The following is a 21,638-nucleotide window of genomic DNA, read 5'->3' on the forward strand; positions in this document are numbered from 1 at the left end:
TAAAAATAAAAAACATAATTTTGTTTTCAGTTTTCTTTTTCTTTTTCCATTTTTTATTTTAAAAATAATTCTCTTGTTTAAAATAGAAAAAAAAAAAAGAATTAATTTCGTAACACATCTATTTTTCTAAAATTAAATTTAAAAAACAGAGAACAAATGAATTACCAAACAGCTGTTTAATCACAAACTCCAACTCCACGAAGCTAACCTAAACCCAAGTTTAATTTCCTAAATCCATAACTAAAAAACACATGTCTTCCTTTAATCTCGGTTTTCTAAGGCGTCAAAAAAGCCTAACATGTCACACACTTGAAGGATATTTAACTTAAAGCATTTTTTTCAGGATACTCTTGACTTGATGGAACTTCTATTTAGATGAATATTTAAAAATAGTTCCATCTAGTAAAGTACTGAACTCTCTACTTTGTACTTCCTATCCACCTGGAGATCATCCATTTCATGACACAAGACCTATTAAACTCCAAAGGAACATACAGGATTTTCCGAATCCCATTCTTTTATCTAAAACAAAAGGTTATAAATCAGGAGAAGATTACAGTTGTAGTGTAGCACAATGAAATGAAGGTTTTGATACAGAAATTAGGTTGGTTGTTCTTGTTTAAAGTCGCGGTAGATGTGCCATTTCTGATACCTTTGAGGCCCCGCTAAAACAGGTCTAAGACGAGGCGAACTCGTGCATTCTGAACAGCAGCATCCTCTCAACTCGCCCACGCACTCTTTACAGCATCTGAAACCGAACCCCACAAACGAATTCATTCCCTTATCAAAATCACGCAATCTTTGTAAGATTGCAAAAGAGAGGCGCTAATGATTAAAGAGAAAGAAGGAATATCACAAAAACATAGAATGCAAACTTACAGAAATAGTAGATTGCAGTCAAGATTCGCACAATTACGATGCCTTAATTGAGAAACCTGGGAACTACAGATATAGCATCTGGCAAAAGCATTGTTTTCAGAGAATTGAGGGGTACTGCATGATTCGGCTTCGGGGTTGTAGGCTGATGGAGGGAGTGAGAGTCGCGAGTCAAACACGAACAAATTTCCAACCCACTGCTTGCTACCTTCATCTTTTAGATAATTAGAGACTCCACCTTTTAAGGTGTAGAGGTTTTGAAAACCTCTTTCCCTGCCACAATGATAAGAAATAATTATATCTTCATCTCACAGGCCATAACACCACATCATCATCGTGCCCATGATGTCTTCATGGTGAATCGATCGATGCTTCGGGTTACTCACAGTTATTCAACGTATCAATTACAGGCTGAAGTTACATCAATAATATAAAGGCTTCTCCACTTTTTGGCAAGACAATTACACTGCAATATGTTAAACAGTTGTATAATTATAATTACCGAAGTTGTTAGGGTAGATATAAATCTAGTTAGGGAGGTGGAGATTAGGCATAATTTTGGGAGTTAGTAATCTTGGAGCAGAGATAACCCTCTCAAAAGGCTACCATCATTGCAAGTTCTCTTCATATCGCCATAGAATTTTAGTGTTGTTTCCTCATAACTGGAATCCTAATTCCTATCACGATATCAACGTGTACTAAACGTTATCGGGATTTGGGCATGGTCAATGAAAGCTATATTTTCGTAAAATAAGAAAGTAGAAGAGAAATGAATCATATAACCTAACTTCTACAGCAATTGAAGTTGTTTTTCAATTATCAAGCAAAAACTATGAATGTAAGTGTGTACTGTATCGACTTTCCATGTTTTATCTGAAGAAGGAAGAGATGAGAAACTGAGTTACCTTAGAATTGTCGAATATACATCACAACGGATACCCCCAGTGCAATACATCAATACCTCTGTCTTTTCTTTGTCAACATTTGCCAAAGGATCAGAAGCAGCATCCTAAAAAAGCATAAATTGGGGACGAGGCAATAACATTAGCAAACAGAAATCACAACGGTTCTTAATTAAAAGCTCTTCAAGTTATCTTTCGTCTTTATTTCTTTATCCTAATCATAGAGAAAACAAATACAAAAGAAGAAAGTTATCCCCTCACAAAGTAGGGGGAAAAATGCTGTGTTTTACTAAAAGGGTGTGAAAACATGTACTAAATATTAATAAATTGAATTAATTACATCAATTGGTATCCAAATACAACAAAATTACTCTGAAAATTGTTGTAAATGAAATCAGTAATGGATATGAGCACAAGGAATTATATTAGGATTTAATTTTGCAAGAGCTGTTGCTTTTGGTGACTGACTGACTCGATGTCAACTCTTACAACACGGCACAGTTGGCATACCTCAGTTTGGGATAAACCAAAGGACGTGCACCTAAAGCTGTCCACAGTAGGCCGCTGAGCACCTTGGAAATGACCGATGTCCCACTCGTATCCTGAATATATGCAGTTAAAAAGCACTTATAACAAAATGAAGTGAATCAACCCTGCAACTAAAATAACTGTAAAATTTCCAAGGAAAGAACTGAAAATAAAATAACTGTAGTCAAGGAATGGTCGCCCAGGACTCTACCAGCCATAAAGTAAGTTAGATTAGTACATTAACTGCATATTGTTACTTTCAGGGAATATTTAAATACACAACCAAAGCAACTTTTACAAGAAAATTAAGTGAGAAAAGATTTTGGAAGAGAAGCGTACCATTTCTAATATCTAATAAAATATACTTTGTATCCCTCTTGCCATTCAATGTTTCCAATCTTTTTCTCCACTCAGATGGAGTTAGAGGAACTGCTCGCTTTGATGAGTCAAGTAAAGAAACATGTGAAAAATCTCCTTCCATCTGGGAAAAAGAAAGCTTACAAGTTAGCGAATCTTCTCCTCACTCCCTTTGGATCAACAAATTAGAGGCTTAGAGTTAAGTCATTCAAATAGTTGTCTTGTACAGAAATGTATTAATCTTTTTAAAAAGGAAACAGTAATTTTATTAATAATAGAGCGACCACAAGAAAAGCAAATCAAGTTTACAAAGAGTAGACGAATTCAAAAGAGAAAGCAAAGAAGAAACAAGAAACAATGAAAACAGAACCTAACAAAGGAACAAGGCAGAAGAAAACAGCAGAAATAAGGGAAAATAGTCCAAGAAGCTACAATAAAGACCCCCAATTGCTACAAATAACTTAAAAAGGGTCATAAAAATGATTTTGAAAACTAGCACCAACAAGAAGCTTCGATCTTGATAATTTCCAAATGGCTCAACCATGAAGAGAAGTTGTCTTAAAAAATGCTATAGTTTCTTCCCAACCAAAGCTACAGAAAAGGATGGTTCACTTAAACTCTACCCTTAGCATATTGAAAACAGACAGTTTGAGCACCCTACAGTGAGAGGGAAAAACCTAGAAATGAAGCTCAACAAAGAAAAAACAGTAAATGAGATAACAAGCTAAAGGAAAAAAAGGGTGCAACAATCCAGCGGACCCAAACAATGAAATTCATTATGAAGAAAGTGATTTTGCTTACTTGCACAAGTGAGGGCTTATATCGCAACTTCAACTTTGGAAATGCATGGTCATTTATTGCTGGAGAAACTTGAACTAGGATATCCAAAAATCTGGGATCTTCTCTTAACCAGTTAGCATAAGCAAGAGCATGTTTTGATGGCCCACTGTACTGAACCAACAATTATATGATTAGCATCAAAGCAAAACACCAATGAGTAGAAAATAAATAAGAGATGGTTAACAATCACAATGGATTGAGAAAGTAAAACTAGCGTCGTAGGCATTTGATCTTGGTGTTTGAGGTTCAAAGATTATATAGCATTATTTAGCCGGAGTTGCAGAATAATATTCCACCTGTTTATGTATATTACTGTTAACAGGCAACTGAAAATCTGGAGAATTCAAAATGGAAAAAAGATACGAAACAAAAAAAATAATAAAGAAACTGCGAGCCGGCAAGAAGAAGTGCTCAAAAGTATCAATTTCCACCTCTTTTGCAGCACTCAAACAAACAAGAAATGCTGCTATCGTAAATAAAATTACAGTATAACCTTGAGAGTCAAATCAACTTTCTTTGCACTTTAAGTAATGATAGATAATTATGACATATGATCTTGAGAAAATCTAAAAACAAACAATTTGGTAACTTGTGTTACTGCAATTCAATCCAAAACTGTTTTTCTCAATAGCAAGATCGGAAATTGACCCATTACTTCTTTAGGAAAGCCTTTGGGATGAGACCTAAGGAGATACTCGTCCCTATTGTATAAGATTCATGCCAGAATAAAAAAGGTAAATATCAATTCTTATCCACAAGATTCTCCATAGTTTGCCTGTGTAATCTATCCAAGCTCCCTTAGAGAGTTTCTATGGCAAACTCTAAACTCAAACTTCAAAGTGAAAAATCAGAGAAAGCATACAGAATGTATAGGTATGTGAATGACTCTCATCCAGAAAAACAGGAATACATGGAAATTACCTGTGCGTTAATTCCTTGTTCATTTAGGTAGATTCGGCCATGTATATCCAAGTCCTAAGCAAAAACAGAAACGAACATTACACATTATCCCCATAACTAATTACGAAAACCAAATTTTCAAAGTTTTGTTAAGAAGGACTATGGGTTAAATATACTTGGAGGAAGAAAAAAGAAACTAGAAATTACCCTCATGAAGTAGAGATGCTTAGAGACCTCAGCTTGGGGATCTTCGATGAACACGAAATGGTAGAAATTAACAACTACAAAATCTTCCTCCGAAATATGAGGAAGGAGCTGACGGTGCTCCTCGCTTGGCCCTAAATTTGATAAAGAGACGGAATGAAAGGTGTTGGATTGAGTTAGAGAAGCCGAGGAAACTGCAATTATTTGCGTTGGCTTCCATTTCCCGCGGCGGAGCGGAAGCTTAGTGGCGGCAACAGTGAAACCGATAGAACAGAAAATGGTTGGTGTATGGGTAAGAGTGATTGTGGGCGTGGGCGCCCCATGAGTAACGTTCCACATCGTCAGTAACGGTGGCAATGGCAGCTGCAGAGTGATCGGAAGCTACTCAGCATTCCCATAGGAATGGTGGTCGTTTCACTTTGCCCAATCTTCAACCTATGAAAATATATTCATTATTTAAATTTTGGAATTTTCAAAATAATAATGAAAATAAGTTTCACTTCAGTTTTTTTTTTCTTAAATTTATTAGTTTATCACTATTAATGTGTGTTGTAGACAAATTTAAGTATTTAAGTGAGCAAAAAATATACTTAAGGTTGTGTTGGATTAAATATCATATTTGGATGATTTGGATTGTCAATTTAATCAATAAAAGAAATATCTCTAACTCAACCAAACCAATCCACTTATACCCCTAACATAGAGTTTATGACTTTCTAAGTACTTAAAATCAAAGGTCATGTTAATACTAGTGAGCTTGCTTTGGTTGAGAGCTAAAGAATTAAAACCTTAGGGACCATGAAATTTCATAGCAGTAAGAAAGACTTTAGTTGAGAGGTAAGGATTAAAATCATATGGAATATGGACCATGAAATTCCATCTATAGACGTTTTTATTTTGTCTTTAATGATCACATTTAGTATTACATTTTTAAATTGTGTTTGTTTTGTTATTTCGAGATTTGAATTCCCTGTATATTTAAAAAATATAAAAAAGGATTATGTTTGTTTTCAAAACATGGTTAAGAAAATTCATATTGGAAGAAATATTTATAAACCTTACTTTCAACACCAAAAGTTAAATGAACATTAAAGAAGAGTTAAATTATTTTGGCTACCCACTTTGAACAAGTTGAGAGTGGAGAGATTGCACATATCTTATTATCTTCATTATTTAATTAGGAATAAACTATAAATTAATAGAATTAATTGTAATAACATAATTAATATAAAATTAACATTTTAGCCTAGTAGAAGAAATTTGTGATAAAGAGATATGTGAGTTCGAACCTCCAACTTATTCATATGAACGAGGAACATCTAAATTTCTCATTTGTAATTTTTTTTTATGATATTAACTGGTGTATAATCATCATATTTGAATTCCTTACAACCACTACATGGTATGAACTTACTAGAGTTACCAAAAACAAATTTTGGGAATTTTTATTACCAAACCAACAATATCCAAGATCAACTTCTTCAAAATCTCATACAAATCAAAAGTTCATCATGATCTCATTTCAAAAATGGGAGGGAAGGGATCATTCATAGATGTCCCAACAGTAAAAAGTTCTAATTCAGGTAAATCTACAGAAGTGTAGTTAAACAAGAGAATTGAGGACATGCTTAGAATGTGGTGTTATTGTGTAAGCAAGCAACATTGGAACTTGTTAGTCTCAGTTGAAGCATGGCTGCCACTCAAGTGTCTCACCTGCAAACATTGGAACAATATCCCCAAAAGAAAATGAAAAAGACTTTGGAACCTGCCATGGAGCCTTTTGCAGTGTAATTTTTGAGGTGTTTCTGGGGAGTCCATAGAAGTCGGGTCCATTGAAACTTGTAAATGATTCTAGTTTATCAAGAGCACCCGCCTTGACAGAGAAAAAGAAACCAAAAAGGAGAAAATGATGATTATTTGATAAAGATGAAGTGATTCAAATTATTAGCATAATAAGAAACAAGATGGTATACCTCTTCAAACACCTTTGCATATAATGATAAGGCAATAGGGGCACTGTATATACCGGCACAACCACATGAACTCTCTTTCCTTTTTCTCTCATGTGGAGCGCTGTCAGTTCCGAGGAAGAACTTTTTACTTCCGCTTGTTACAGCTGACACGATTGCCTGCCCTAGATGAGAGAAAAGGCGTGAGCACAAATGAAGAAATAATCATCTTTCTTTGGGGGATTCTCAAGTTTCATGAAGAAAAGTCCAAACAAAAAAACTCATGAGGTATTAAATCTTAAGAAGGTGACAACCATGGCTTGAACTCATTCACCCAAAGCCTTTTATAATTAATATTGACCACTAGGCCAACTTCAATGATTCTAAGATACATGACGAATATCAAAAGCCACCTTATGTTGAGATTAATCCATCCTAACCTCCAAAAAACCTTCTAACTTAGATAAGAATATCTTATACTTGTAAGGAGAAATTGTTTTTCATGAAGGCTACTGATACAGTCATACAAGAAGAACATGTGTGAGGAAAATATAAAGAATAAGCACAAAATATAGTTGGAACATACTGTGAGTCTCTCTTTTGAGTACTGGAAGACAGTAATTATGTGGTTGCAGTCCTCCTTGAAATAGAGAATTCCTGTTGAGAAGAAGATGTTGTGGAGTGACAGTTGCTGCTAGAAGCGCTGTAAAGGATTTTAAAAGTCATATATTGGTAAGCATAATTTACAATAAAAAAGTGATACCAATGGTCGACAAAATGAAAGAGGGATAACTAACAAAAACACTTCAATGAAAATAATGAAGTATAAATACCATGTTCGCAAGACAAAACAAACTTAGCAGCATCTGCAGTAGTAATATGCTCCATCACCACCTTCAGCTTTGGAAGCCTCTCAATCAGGGGTTTCAACACAGTTTCAATGAAGACCTTCTCACGATCAAACATGTCAACATCAGAATTTGTTACCTCACCATGAACCTACAGAGAGATATCTCTTCTTAAATTAACAAGAAAAAAGAATGCACTGCTTCTCTATATATTGGACGAATAAACAAAGTGTTCCTATCAGCAAACTACCAACAGAGGCATATCCTGTTCAACCATCTCCTCAAGAACAGGTAGACACTTCCCAAAAAGATCTGTAACACCATCTTGGGAATTGGTCGTAGCACCGGCAGGATACAATTTTACAGCATAAACGGCCCCACTTTTTCCTGTCAGTCTATCATCATGTTAGAAAAAAGAATAGAATACAACCTCAAAAATCACCAAATAACAGATCTCTTCCAAAATTTCTTGTTGAAAGCAAAAACTTACTTGCAAGCTTGATCTCGTTTGGGCTCATTGTATCCGTCAAATAAAGGGTCATAAGAGGAACAAAGTTGCTATTGGACGGTAACGCTTTCAAGATAGAATCCCGATACGCCACAGCAGCAGCTGTGGTAGTGACAGGTGGCTTCAGATTTGGCATCACAATAGCCCTTCCAAAGGTACTTGCACTGCATATTGATAGTTTAGGACAAGAATAAACAATTGAAAACATGATATACATGTTAAAATAGAATGTATCATGTGGTTGCTTGACATGTCAATTATGATATGTTTAGGAGTGATTCTAAAACTGTTGACACCTTCAAAATCACCCATAAACATATCTCAATCAATGAAAAGCAACCCAATGCTGGATTTTACACTTTTAAACATTATTTTTATACAACTAAAATTGACTATGAATGATTGAAAGCATGCATTAGAGTAACTTAAACTTGACAAAAGTGATTTTAATCATTTCAAAACCACTACCAACATGTACAAAGAATAAAAGATAAGCTTACCTGTGAGGGAGGACCGCTTTTAAGAGATCACCATCACGAAGATGAAGATGCCAATCATCAGGCTGGGTAAGTGTGAGCTGCATTTTTGGCCCTTGGCGCCTTATGAACTTAACCCCTTCAAACTTTTGTCCAGGTGATTTCAGTGGCTACCATCAACAATGTAGCAATCAGTGAAATGAAAGCAGAGATCTGAATTTAAGTTTAGTAAATTGTCATTGGTTAAGGAAACTACGAAAATATCACACCGAAGATGACGATCAAAGTACATCCTACAATGCTTGAACTATAATACGCCACATGAACGTTGCTCGAAGAAGAGTTGATGACAGACAACAAAATGAACCAAATACAAATTGAATATAAATAGATTGGATTTTATTGATAACTAAAGCATATGTACTTGGAACGGAAGGACCAAAGTCTTTGTCATAGTAAAATCCAGAGACAACCTTGAGGCTTCTTTAAAACGATTTTTCTTCTGTTCAAATGAAAATATAAAATCAGAGATAACAAATGCACAACCAAATGCCGCCGTCGTTGATTTGTTTTCGAAGGTTACCTAGCGCCGGTGCAGCTTGTTGCCCGGAGAAGAAGAATAAGTGGGAAACGTCGCAGGAGCCGTTCGTGGGTCACTTGCACTTGTAGATCTGCTGCCGCGAGGAACTGAATCCGCCGGAGTAGGAAGAGCCAGGACGGTCCGGCTCTTTGTAATTGAGTTGGGTCGCCTGAGGATCGCCGGAGATGGTGGATTCGCCGTGAGGTCCTTGGAGCTTGAGGAAAGATGGGATGGATAATTAAATAAATAAGACAAAATTGAAGCCCTTACTAACAAGGTTTGAAATATGGTGTTAATTGGAAATGAAATCCATACGATTTTCAATAGTTGTTTATGGATGTTGTTATAATTAATTAACCAAACTTTGATGCTTAATTAGACTATAATCTACATTTTTAATTGTCAATTGTATAAAATAATACAACATTTAGTTTTCTAGAGTAAATGTGTGTCTAAATACTACTTTTAGTTCTACGTCCGTTGTCACAACCACATCATTCAAGACTCAAAGTCTCAATTTTCATCCAACATTCAACGTAGAATTTTACTTTTGAAATGTTGATGTAATAATATTACATTGGAATGTATTCTAGTTACGGTATTCATGGGTTGGGTTGGTTTAGTTTTAGGATTATTTTTTGTCCAACCTTATAATTTTAATTGTATATTATGCTAACCCAAATTGAGTCTTTGTTAATTTATGAATTCAAATCAAACTAATTCATAAAAAAACAGAATTGGATTGGTTCGGTTCCATTGGTTCTCTTAAAAAAAAACGTTTAACAATATTACATAATTTTTCACCTACAACCTCATATGCAAAAGGTTTAAAGACTCAATAAAATTGAAATATATAAAGCAACTAATTAATTTTCATAAGTTTAGTTTTCAAGTCTTGAGTTTGGTTTCAAATTAATATCTCTATACTTCAAAAAGTTTCAACTATACCGTTGAGATTACTTGAGTTTTATTTTAATTTGATCCATAGGTTTCAAAATTTTACACGTTTAACCTCGAAGTTTTTCATAAATATAATATTCACTTTCAATTTTTGACAGTAATATCTATAAATTAATTAAAAACAATGCAGAAGTGAATTTTTAATAGTGACGAAAACAACATGTACTCATATTAGGTAGAAAAATGTTTATCATTTTCGTTTTAAACGGATAACTACATCATCAAACGCTTACAATTATTAGTCATTTGAAATAATTATTTAAATATGATATTTGACTTAAAATAATAAACATGTGTATTGCATATGTTATTATATATTGTTCTAAAATTGTCACATTCCCTCATTTGGCCATTGTTGGAGTAATTTTGATTATCATCTATTGTCTTTGGGTTGGTGACCTAACTCACTCTCTTCATCTCTTAAATAAGAAATGAGACAATAAAAATGTTTACTTTTGTAACCACAAGTGTTGTAATTTATTCAAGAAAACAAATAGCTACAAACAACTTTTAGATTGATGCTATATTATGATTACTTTTTTTACCATTTCTAAAGTCATGTTTCAAGAAGAAGATCTCAACTAACATTTTGAAGCAAATTGTTGTCTATAGATCTACTTGATTAAAGACGGTTCCTAATATGAAACTGTTTAATATATTTGGATATGCATCAGCTTGAACTTTACTCATATGTCTTTTTCATCTCTTTTCAATCATACAACACTAGTGTATGTACAAAGACGAACATAATTCGAGATGGGTTATATATTTTTCATAATAAGACATATGTTAATAAATATAGCAATTTTTACTTTAATTTAAAAAATATGAATTCTCTATACCTTTTTAAGAATAGATGCTCATACAAATTAAAGTACATTATTGATTCTTTGTAAATACAACTTACTTCAACTAGATGATACTAATCTTATGTGTTTAATTTGGTCAAGAAATCACGCTTTATAACAATCAAACTATGTCTCATTTTGACAATTTTTAACCTTTTTACATTATGTTTAAGTTAATCTAGTCATGACGTATCGGTACACTTGTTTGACCTACGTATTATATCTTAATTTTCTTTTTAAAAAAATGAAAAAAGTAGCGGATAAATATAATAAAAGTTGGATAGAAAGTAAGAATTGCAACTCTAAAGTCATTGTGTGTGCTTTTCAAATTACTATTTACAAGCATCTAACTTTCCTAAGAAGAAATACCTTTCAAGTTTTTTCCAAAAGCGATAAAAGGAAAGGTCACTTCACATATAAAACCAAACTATAGAAAGGAGAAAATTAATTCTCTCTTCAAATTATCCATAATAATGTCTCTTCCTTATTTATTTATATGCATGTTTTAATTTTTCAAAAAACTTCATCCATCTACATACTTTAATCAATATTAAAAAATAATTATAATAGATATAGGAAGAATAAATATATAGTAAAATTCATCAATAATAAAAGAAATTTAAATATTGTTATTAATATTTTAAATTTATCTGGTTTAGTGATTGATATTGTAATAAGTAGACCAAAAATGTAATGTAACACATACTTTTCATTCCAAAAATCAACTAGTGGGACATTTCATTACACGAGTATTAAACTCGACAAAACCACACGTAGTCAGAAAAACATATAAATAAAAACAAGAAAATTAAAGGATTATACACACATATACATATACATAGATTAGTAATTCCAAAGGGAAGGAGGAGGAGGAGGAGATGGATGAAGTTGGTAGTGGTCATAATTAGAGGGTTTATTAGTAGTAGTAGTAGAAGAAGAAAAGATTTGGGTTTGTTTAATATCTTGAAAATCGGGTAACCAAAAGAAAGCGTCGTGGTTTTGAAGGTAATGGAAGTCCTCTGGCTCCATCTCCGTTGAATTGGAGAAGCAGGTCACGTGCAAAGCAGGATCTGAGTCGGTTAATGGAGGAAGGGCATGAAGAGAGGAAGAGGATGAACTCTCTGCCATCGTTATTTCATCGTTTCCTTTTTTTCCCATTGAGCTCTCACTTTTCTGGAATATTCTACATATTACCCATTCCTTCTGCACCCAATTTAAATAATCAAATTTAGCGATCATTAGCTGTACTACCAAATGTTTTTCACCTTTTATACAAATGGTAAAACGTAAATTAACTTATATTCATTAAGAAATTTAATTGCCACGTGCCACAATATCATTCGTGCACCATGGCCTTCATTATCTAAGTCCTTTTTTTTTCTAATTTACAAAAAGAAAAAGAAAAGTACATTTTTTTTTATGAAAGTTATATTCTGTTATCCACTTTATTATTTAATAAAGTGTTTTCTTCTTTTAAATTTAGGTAGGAAGTAAATAAAAATAAAAACCATGGTAAATAAGCTGTAATAAAGAAAAAACTGAGTTTAAATATTTTTCTAGAAAATAGTGTGTCTTCAATATTATTCATATAAATGAGTCAAATTTTATAAAGTTTGTGAAAGAATTGATTTAACAAATTAAACTTTAGTCTTTAAATAATCTTCATGAACAAAGAATTTATCAAACAATAGAAATAGAGAAGAGTAAATAATTATAAAATTTTGGAATTATATAGAAAAAGAATTGAGAATGTGAAAATAGAAATTAAAGGTATTATTTAAGAAAAGAAAAAGAGATTTGTACCTGAGAAGATGAAGTAGTAGGAAGAGGAAGAGGAAGAGGAAGAGGATGATGTTGAGAATAAGGAGGAGAAGAAGAAGAAGAAGAATGATTACTATTGGAATGTAATCTATACTCATGCATCACCCAATTAGATTTATGTCCTCTTGGAGCTCTTCCTTTATAAAACACCAAAGTTTTCTTCATCCCCACAATATTATTATTGTTATGATTTCTCCCTTTCAATATCTCTTTATCTTTCCCCGTTGCCTTCCAGTACCCTGCCTCTGTGGCTCTATTCGTCCTTAACCCTGTTGGGTATTTCCTATCTCTCACACAATAAAAATACCATTCCTTTTCCCCCATTTTAGCCCTACCTGCCAACACAATCAAAACCAAAAACCCCATCGATCGTAACATGTAATCAAATATATATGAGACGAGGACATATATGTACTACTGTGCGTCTTTAATTACCTGGCAAATCCCAGGGCTCGCATTTGTTGAGATCCACTTCGGCGATCGCCGGAGATGAGAAGGTGGAGGAGAGGACTTTAGGGGATAGGTAGTGTGTGATGAGCTCTTCGTCCGTCGGATGGAATCGGAATCCAGGTGGCAGTTCCATCGCCCTCTAATTTCAATTCCCAAGTTTTTGGTGGTGGGGAAAAATGAAACAGAGGGGCTTTTTGTAGAGACACACACACACACACACAAAAAGGGGTTCAGTGGTTAAATTTTTATATATGAGCTGAGGAATATGGGAATTTTGAAACAACTTAATCCTTCTTTTATAATAAAGCCTTGTTTATGACTCTCTCTCTCTTTTTATTTATTGTGTTCTTCTTGACTAGGAACATTTTACCTTGTTTATATAAGCTTCAAATTTTATTATGCCCTTCTCTTTAATGGATTAATGCTAATTGATAAAGGGGTTTTTTACGTCAAATCTTATCCAATTATATATGTACTACTCTTGTTTTTTTTTTTTATTCTTCTTTCTTTCTTTCTTTTTTCCTCTCTTCCAAATACATATTATATCCTTCTTTATACTTTATAATTGAGGGATTTTTTTAGTTTTATCATATAAATTGGATTAATATAGATGTAACATACGTATTACAACTTTCGTCCTTTAATTTAAGAACTTTTACTTTAATGAAAAATCAAATTTGCTTTTAAGTTCCACACCAAATAAAATATGAAAAATAAGAACAATTATCTAAATTTAATGTAGAATTGAATGAGATTAAAGTTTGAGGTAATTAAGTTAGTTATATGAATAATGAAATTAGTTTAGGGATAAATTTGCTTTAATATATACAATGTCTCAACTTTGTTGTCATCTTTTTTTTAAAAAAAAAATTATTGACTATATTTCTATACAAGGAAGGGGTTTGAAAAAGAAGACATAGTTTGAGTTAATGTGAATTCATTGTAAAGGGTTTAAGTTTTGAATAATTGAAATAAAAGAAAATAAATTTGTTTTTGAAAAAGATGAAAGTTGGGAATGGAATTGAAATATTATTTGGGAATAGTGTAAATTGGTTAATTAATTAGGTCAAAAGAGGAGAGTTGGAGAAAATAAAAGTCATTGTGTTAGTTGTTATCTGCCTAAACATAAAGTCATAGACTTTATAACAAATATAAAAATGTCTTCGTGTTGAAGATATCCATTTTTCTAATCTATTTTGTATTTTGCTTTGTATATATATTTGAATTTGTCAAATATTTGTATGTGATTTAATGTCGGTAAGGAGTGACAACACTGCGCTAATTATTAGCATCCATTCATTTCTTCTTTTTTACATTCCAATTTCAACCTTTCTAAAACGAAGAAATATTTTACATTTAATTTTTTAAAAATATTTCTATGTTATAATAATAAATATTTAAAACTACTTTGGGTTATAAAACTTAATTTAGTTTTCCAAATTGGTAACTATACCTTCTTAAACTTTTAGTATACATGAGAATTTAGTTATTTTTTATACTTTTAAATTTGTAACAATTTATTTTTTATTGGTAAAAAGAATTCATAGTTTTATTAATTAACTATAATTATAAACATAGTAGGTTAAATTAATTTAAGAAATTTCATTAAAGCTTAATCATAATTATAACGATATAAGATCTAAATTAGTACAAAATAACAAATTAAAAACATCTACATTAAGTGTTTGTCGGGATGGTGTGAGAAGTACATTCTTTTAGTTAGAAGTCATTAATCTTCTCAAGAAGAAGGGAGTAGGAGAGTTGGATTTCATGGAAATCGTTAATCCTATCCATAGGAAATGAGATTTGTTTAGCTATAATTGAGATCTTTATTGAAAATGCCCTTTTTAATTGTTACGTCTCCCGAGAAGTGAACTCTTTTGTGTTCGATTGTTCTTTGATAGGTAAAAAGATGTTTTAATTTCTATATTCTATTATCTTCTATCCTTCTTGTTTCAACAACTTGAAAAAAAATTTAAAATTTATGATGCATATACTTGTTTTTTTTAAAAAAAATATTTATAAATTACCATATAATATTTATTTAAAAGAAGAGATGACAAACATGTTAATCAGACACAAAGTATTAGTAAATATATCAAATCTAAATTTATCTTTAACAAATTTGCTATATTTTTTAAAAATAAATTGCTATTCACGTTTGAAAAACACAATCATATGGCCATAAAAATCTTGGAGACTAATTTCAAATTAATTGCATGTTTTGTTTTTAAATAAATAATATATATATATATAAAGGTAACCTAATCTCATTTTATTCAAAAGTACTTGTCATGTGATTAACCTCCGCCAACAAACAATTTTTGTCCATAAGTATAATTAAGTATACTTTAGCATTGTTATTTATATAAACACAATTTGTCTTTAAAAGAAATAAATATGCTGTGAGAGACTATATCCTAACATCATTCATACTATTATTTTTCTTAAACTTTTGTTACCTTTCCAACTAACTTAGATTTATATTCGTAGTTATTAACGGACATCAATTTTTTAATTTGCTTTCAATATCAATATAATTATTATAAAATAAAATTACAAATATCATTCCATAAATTTTTGATAATATCATTCTTGGATGATAGTATGTTTAAAATATACTAAACATTATATACAAATATATATAGTTTTTAATTTTATAATAAAAATGAAGACCAAAATTTTAAAAATTAAATCACGTTTTTTAAAAACTATTTAGTCAAAGCTATTTATATATTTTATTGAAAGTGAGCGTAATTCAATTGATTTAGTATTTATACTATTAAATTTAAAAGTAAACGTTGGATTTGTTTCGATCACATATTTAAATAAATAAATTTGGTAGCCACTTTCTCGTCATATTTAACAAAATTATTTATTTTTCATTCCTTGGTCTATTATATTTAATTTTGAGAAACTTATCGCCGAATTAGAAGACTAGAAATATTAGTTATAAAATATTGTATTTTTTATTTTAAAATTGACTCATATATATTATAAATTAAGAAGGAAAAAAACCATTAAATTGGGTTTTCTTTTTCACTACATAAATTTAAAATCTATTTAAAATGGACATCATACTAGTATATGATAATTTTAAGAAAATATGTGATTTTAGAAGAATATTAATTTTACCTTTTGAAAAATACTCTTAAAAAGAAAAATGACAAGTGATTTATAAAAATATATTAACAAAAGAAATTATAGATTATGAAGGAGGAAATAATGAAAGAATTAATTAGGGCATTTTGGAGAAAGCATTCACATCAATGGAGAATGGAGAAAGGACTAAGGAGGCATTATGCATTTACCTAACCTTGGGGGAAGTGACGACTTCAGGCTCCACTTCTATACCTTTCACTTTTCATGGCAATGTCAAAATACCAAAATCCCATTTTCTAAATATTGTTTCTTTAATTCTCCTTATTTAATTACATTTTACTCCATCATTTTCTATTCATTTTAAATACAATGTTTTACGAAAAAAAAATTATATAATGATTTTGTTATGTGAAGTAAATAGTTTGTTAATTTTTTATTTTAAAAAAACACTTGAATATAGTATATGAATATGTGTTTTCAATCATTAAGGTAAATATCTTAGTAAATAATCTTTGAAAAAAATTAATAAGACAAGTAGTACGAGCGAATCCAACAAACCTCGAACTACATATAGACAAAAAGTAATATTTTAACCTAACAATTTTTTTTTTCTTTCAACTATGATAATGAATATGTCTATATTTGTAAGTTTAATGCTTCTTAAATTATAGATGCATAGTTTTACTAGTGGGAATAGAGTACTCCCTCCTCCACATGTAAGACGGCCCATTCAAAACTCAAGGTAAAGTTGTGTGAAAAAAATTTGATACTAGTACTTTAAATAGCATAACTTGTCTCATATCCAAACACGTGAAAATTATAATGAGTTTGTTGTAATATTACAGTGTAAGAGAAAAATACCACACTAATATTGGTACTTTTTGTCGATAATCACTTTCACTTGAAATTTAACGTTGGTGACACGTGCACGTACCAAAATTATAAATTAACCAAAATTGTTAAAGTTTATTTATCAGGCGGCCCATTAATAATTTAATCAAAATTTGAAAAAAAAGAAGAATATTTATACTTTTTTACAAAGAATGATAAATTATTAATAATATATAAGTTTTGGATTTTGTTTTGAAGGAGCAATTAAGGAAAAGTATACTCCTCTCTCTAATTCATCATATTCTCTCTTTTATATTAATTATTCGTTTTTTGTCGCTTATTCTCTTATGGCAAATAAATCCATCTTTTAAGTTTCTTTTCTTTAAGAAAATTTTTTTAAAACAAAATTGTAGCGTAAAAGAATTGACATTACAATAATTGGTATCTCTTGGTTTATACTCACTATTATTGCTTTCAGATAAGTTAGACCAACTTTTTTTTTAAAAAAAAAAAAGCAAAAAAACTTAAATTTATCCTAAAACTATAAATTTTGTCCATGAACTTTGTATGTTATATATATATATATAAAAAAAAAATTCTTAAATTTTATATAAAAGTTAATTAAAGTTTGGTTTTTAAAAAAATATTCCAAATCTTATAAAGTTTCACAAATACCCTTTAAACATTGGAAAAAGAAAAAATCATTACATTCGCATACAAACAAAAACCAATAACATCTAATTACAAATAGCTTTTATCTAAGAAAAGATTGAAAAATGTTTGTACTGTACCTTCTTTATTAGTATATGTTGATACTTTTTTTCTTCTTCTGAGGTTTTCTTCGATTAAAAAAGAACCACTTTTTGAATCAATGCTCTATAATAATAATAATAATGGTATTTTTGAATGCTTGTTTAAAGTTTAAGATTATTTTTAAAAATGGGATAAAAGAATAGTAAAAATTGTGCAGATTTTGTATAATTATTGAAGCCAATAAAAGAAGAATTTATTTAAAAAGAAGAGCATTGAAGAGGGTTTCCATTTGAGGAAACTATAAAGGCATGCATTGAATTGCGCGTGGCTGCTTTCATCTATTTTCCGAAATTTCAATCTAATTGGCAAACTCTTCTCTAATCCAACGCCTCTAACTTCATCGCTCACTCTGCCACCTCCCATTTTTCCATAAAGCTTTTTAATTCCATGAACTTGGCCTATCCACAAATTTCTGCTACATCACTACCCCCTCCTTTCCCTTTTTTTTAGGATTAGTTTTCATCAAACCACCTCAACTCAAATGTTTATAAGTATATACTCAATTATTACTGTTTATTTATAATAGATTACAATAATTTTCTATCTATTTATTCAGTAGCAAAGTTGTGTTTGGGATGTTGATCAGTTGGAGACTTGAGAGATGCTAACGTGGAAACGAATGTGGGGCTTCCCTTTTCACACCTCAACATGAGAGTTGCCACTACATATTTCCACATGACACAAGTGGTGGAAAAGTACGGAGTGTGTGTGAGAGAGAAGGAAGGGTTAGGCGACCGAATTAGATGTTAACAAGAAAGTCTTATGGCTACGCCAACACCTGACTTCTAAATAGTTTCGACCTTTTTGGCCATTTTTATTGTTCAATTGGAAGGAACTCCGTCGTTCGCAACGCTACTATATTTCACATTTATATATGTGATCTTTGCTTTTGAGTGTCTTGTGCTAACACGACGCCCTGCCTTCGTCATGTTTTTGTAATTTGGTCTTTTGTTTAGTTGATGCATTTGAGCTTCATTTTCAACCATCGTTTGATCTTAACGCTTGATTCTTCCTTCTAGACTGAAAAAGCACGTGAGACACGATCTATAATATTCTCCAACTATATCAAAAGTAATTAACTGCAAAAATATCTAACGTAACAAAACGAACAAATAACGCAAAAGACTTTGGTAACCCAATCCGACAAATACGACCTACATCATCTAGGGAGTTCTTAAGCTCAAATAAGAAATATTATTGAGATTAAAAAATTAGTAACTTAATTTTAAAGCTATTTCGATAAGTTATCACCAAAACTTAAAATAAACTCAAACTCTCCCTAAAGGTAATTGTAAATCTCCTTGAAAACCAATTCAGACTCCCCTAAATTGATTGACTGCAACTCAACTATTTTAGTTTTCATTCATATTTCTTATCAATTAATACTTAAACAGATCATTAAGCGATCTTTAATATCCCGTCATAACTCATAAGCTAACTGCAATACCTTTGAAAAAACTTCTTCGACAAATAATGCTTTTCGAATTAAGGTATGGTGTTGTCAGATCCTAATATGACAAGCAGCAATAATATATAGATATTTCTGATCTTATTGATTAAAAGATATATATTAAGATTCCTAATAAATAGGTCAATCTTCAAAAAAAAATTATCTCCATCAAATATCCTATTATCACCAAATATTAAAAAGAATTCTTATGTCGACAAAAATACCAACATACACAATTGATACCTATAAAATCATTAATTATACACATGGTTGAAACCAGAGATACAACATCACATTTGATGTTCTAAAGTACTAAAGAAGAATATTTAAATGAAGGGCACTAATTTGGTAAGAAAAATCTCAAAATTGTTCAAAATATCTAAAGTTTGGAAGATATTCATATTTATACGATTAGACATCACACATACAAATCGTTAGAATAAATGACGCATAATTAAGTTCTTATGGTCCAATATGGCATGTGACATAATAGAAATATCACTTCTCCCAACGATAATATTTTCTATCGAAAAATGTTACTTCTTTTGATAAATTTATTATTGTCAAAAGTTATCGTTTAGGCAAAAACTATTTTTTTTTGTAGTATAACTTATTGTTATTTGTTATATCCGTGGCGAGCCTTTTTTTTTTTCATCTCGAAATCTCATATTTATTATTCTCTCTTTAATATCCCATACCAAACAACCTCCCTTAGCTATGTTTTCTAAAAGGATTCCATTATGGACATACTTGTCAACATCCTTTTATGTAAAATTATATTAAACAAACTATATATTAAAATTAGATGACATATAGCCGTGTTTTGATATTTTAATATGGAGCAATTTGGACAAATTTCAACCACATAACAGAAATGGTGAGAAAAATAAATAATTTTATTTATTTATAATAATATTCTTTGAGATCGAAAATGTGATGATGTGACTTTACAGACGTGATTTTGCAACTAAGTTCTTAGTCATTTTCTTTTTATATATTGGTAATAATGTTATATATGACCATCATTGTCAAATTCTTTATTTAGCTATCTTATCAGAACTTTGGGGTAAATATAATCTAAAAAGAGAAACTTTAGTTTGAATGGAGTTTATTTTGTTTCTAAAGAAAACAAGATTAAAGAAAAAAAAAAAGCCTTCAAATTCTTGTTATGTAATAACTCTTTTAGGATAAGATTTTGATACGATATCCTTCCCCTTTTCAAATTTTGCTTTTAATATTTTTATGTTTTGTTTAAACTTTTTAAGTGCTTAATTTTAAAAGTAAATAATTTAGAAAATACTATTTTTGCATTTAGAAAACAATAAACAAAATTTAAATAAAAAGTTATAGGTTTTTAATTTATTTCATACCATCATCTTGTCAACTTTTTCTATTAAAATGAAGACAAAAAATACTTACATTATTGAGGAATTTGTTTTCCTTATCGATTATGGTTTTTGGGTGCATTAAGATTTGTTAATTTGTTTCTTTATTATTGCAAAGAATATTTTCTTCCCTTAACAGCCTTTCCAAGATGTTTTGATTTGTTCTTATTTGTGTTTGTCTAGGTCTAGTCCTTTTGTGAGAAAAGTTGGTGCACATTCAAAGTTGGTGCACATTCAAATTGTACCTAAACCTTACTTTTTGTATGTGTTATTATTGAACTTCTTGTTCTCTTAATGTCGAGGATATTTTCACTAATCAATTAGACTTGTTTGAATTGGTGTGAGTGTCCTAAATCAATTAGGTTGTAATTGAGAACTTGCCACAAATGTCCGATGTTGTATTGAGAAGTGTGTGTTGAATGATGTATTATTAAGTCACATTCATTATTCATATTTTTTAAGCTTTTAGAGTCCATCATTTCAGAATGGTATTGGAGGAGGTGATACATGTTGCTGGACATCTTGTGTTTAAGTTATTGCAATGTTTATTTTATCTCCCATTAAAATTAATTTTTACATCGATTTTTTTTCATATATCCAACTATCCAAGCATATATATTATTAAATAATTCTCCTTCAATCATCTGCAGCTTTACGTGAGTTGTATAATTGAAGGATTTGGTTGAAATTGAAATTCGACTTAAGCGCTTTACAAAATTTTTAAATTTGTAATTAATTTATGGATGTTTCTCACGTGTGGATGGATGATGACGTATTTGAATTTCATCAATAAGTACGTAGAACTTTTCTTTTAATTTTTATGAATTTTATGTATCTAGTACAATAAAGAACTCCAAAGAATAGTTCTCACGTTGATCGAAATATGCTTTCACTATTTTTTGAAAGTATTAAAGTTATATATATTTGTTATTACGTTGATTAATATATATGCTATCTTGTCGAAACATCGTGGTTTAGCTTTGATGTATTATGTGTTAGTTCTACTTTAA

At 30.6% G+C, this 21,638-nt stretch overlaps 3 protein-coding genes across 8 annotated transcripts; all 3 read right to left on the reverse strand.

Moving 5' to 3' along the window:
- Positions 1–319: 319 nt before the first annotated feature.
- Positions 320–5,050, reverse strand: LOC101220344 (rhodanese-like domain-containing protein 8, chloroplastic). Of its 3 annotated transcripts, none has more exons than XM_004136754.3 (8): positions 4,611–5,048; positions 4,425–4,478; positions 3,465–3,614; positions 2,646–2,787; positions 2,289–2,380; positions 1,782–1,885; positions 880–1,149; positions 320–748 (listed from the first exon to the last, which is right to left on the reverse strand). In XM_004136754.3, the coding sequence occupies exons 1-8, from the start codon at positions 4,944–4,946 to the stop codon at positions 601–603; spliced, it is 1,296 nt and encodes a 431-aa protein (XP_004136802.1). In that variant the 5' UTR covers positions 4,947–5,048; the 3' UTR covers positions 320–600. The 3 variants fall into 3 exon arrangements, with proteins under 3 accessions (XP_004136802.1, XP_011652230.1, XP_031737634.1); XM_011653928.2 differs by having other exon boundaries at positions 3,465–3,609; positions 4,611–5,003; XM_031881774.1 differs by lacking the exons at positions 320–748; positions 880–1,149 and adding an exon at positions 1,163–1,342 and having other exon boundaries at positions 4,611–5,050.
- A 976-nt stretch (positions 5,051–6,026) lies between these two features.
- LOC101214458 (dihydroorotase, mitochondrial) lies at positions 6,027–9,252 on the reverse strand. 3 transcript variants are annotated; one of them, XM_031881664.1, is made up of 9 exons: positions 8,972–9,252; positions 8,862–8,890; positions 8,413–8,558; positions 7,895–8,076; positions 7,655–7,791; positions 7,390–7,555; positions 7,143–7,259; positions 6,581–6,741; positions 6,027–6,480 (listed from the first exon to the last, which is right to left on the reverse strand). In XM_031881664.1, the coding sequence occupies exons 3-9, from the start codon at positions 8,493–8,495 to the stop codon at positions 6,286–6,288; spliced, it is 1,041 nt and encodes a 346-aa protein (XP_031737524.1). In that variant the 5' UTR covers positions 8,496–8,558; positions 8,862–8,890; positions 8,972–9,252; the 3' UTR covers positions 6,027–6,285. The 3 variants fall into 3 exon arrangements, with proteins under 3 accessions (XP_031737524.1, XP_004136697.2, XP_011652231.1); XM_004136649.3 differs by having other exon boundaries at positions 8,813–8,890; XM_011653929.2 differs by lacking the exon at positions 8,862–8,890 and having other exon boundaries at positions 8,972–9,251.
- Positions 9,253–11,465: 2,213 nt separating this feature from the next.
- LOC101214698 (NAC domain-containing protein 100) lies at positions 11,466–13,401 on the reverse strand. Of its 2 annotated transcripts, none has more exons than XM_011653931.2 (3): positions 13,033–13,401; positions 12,580–12,932; positions 11,466–11,976 (listed from the first exon to the last, which is right to left on the reverse strand). In XM_011653931.2, the coding sequence occupies exons 1-3, from the start codon at positions 13,178–13,180 to the stop codon at positions 11,620–11,622; spliced, it is 858 nt and encodes a 285-aa protein (XP_011652233.1). In that variant the 5' UTR covers positions 13,181–13,401; the 3' UTR covers positions 11,466–11,619. The 2 variants fall into 2 exon arrangements, with proteins under 2 accessions (XP_011652233.1, XP_004136698.1); XM_004136650.3 differs by having other exon boundaries at positions 11,466–11,979; positions 13,033–13,398.
- Positions 13,402–21,638: the final 8,237 nt, after the last annotated feature.

This window comes from Cucumis sativus, chromosome 3 (genome assembly GCF_000004075.3).
Source record: "Cucumis sativus cultivar 9930 chromosome 3, Cucumber_9930_V3, whole genome shotgun sequence".
In the NCBI taxonomy this organism is placed as follows: Eukaryota; Viridiplantae; Streptophyta; class Magnoliopsida; order Cucurbitales; family Cucurbitaceae; genus Cucumis; species Cucumis sativus.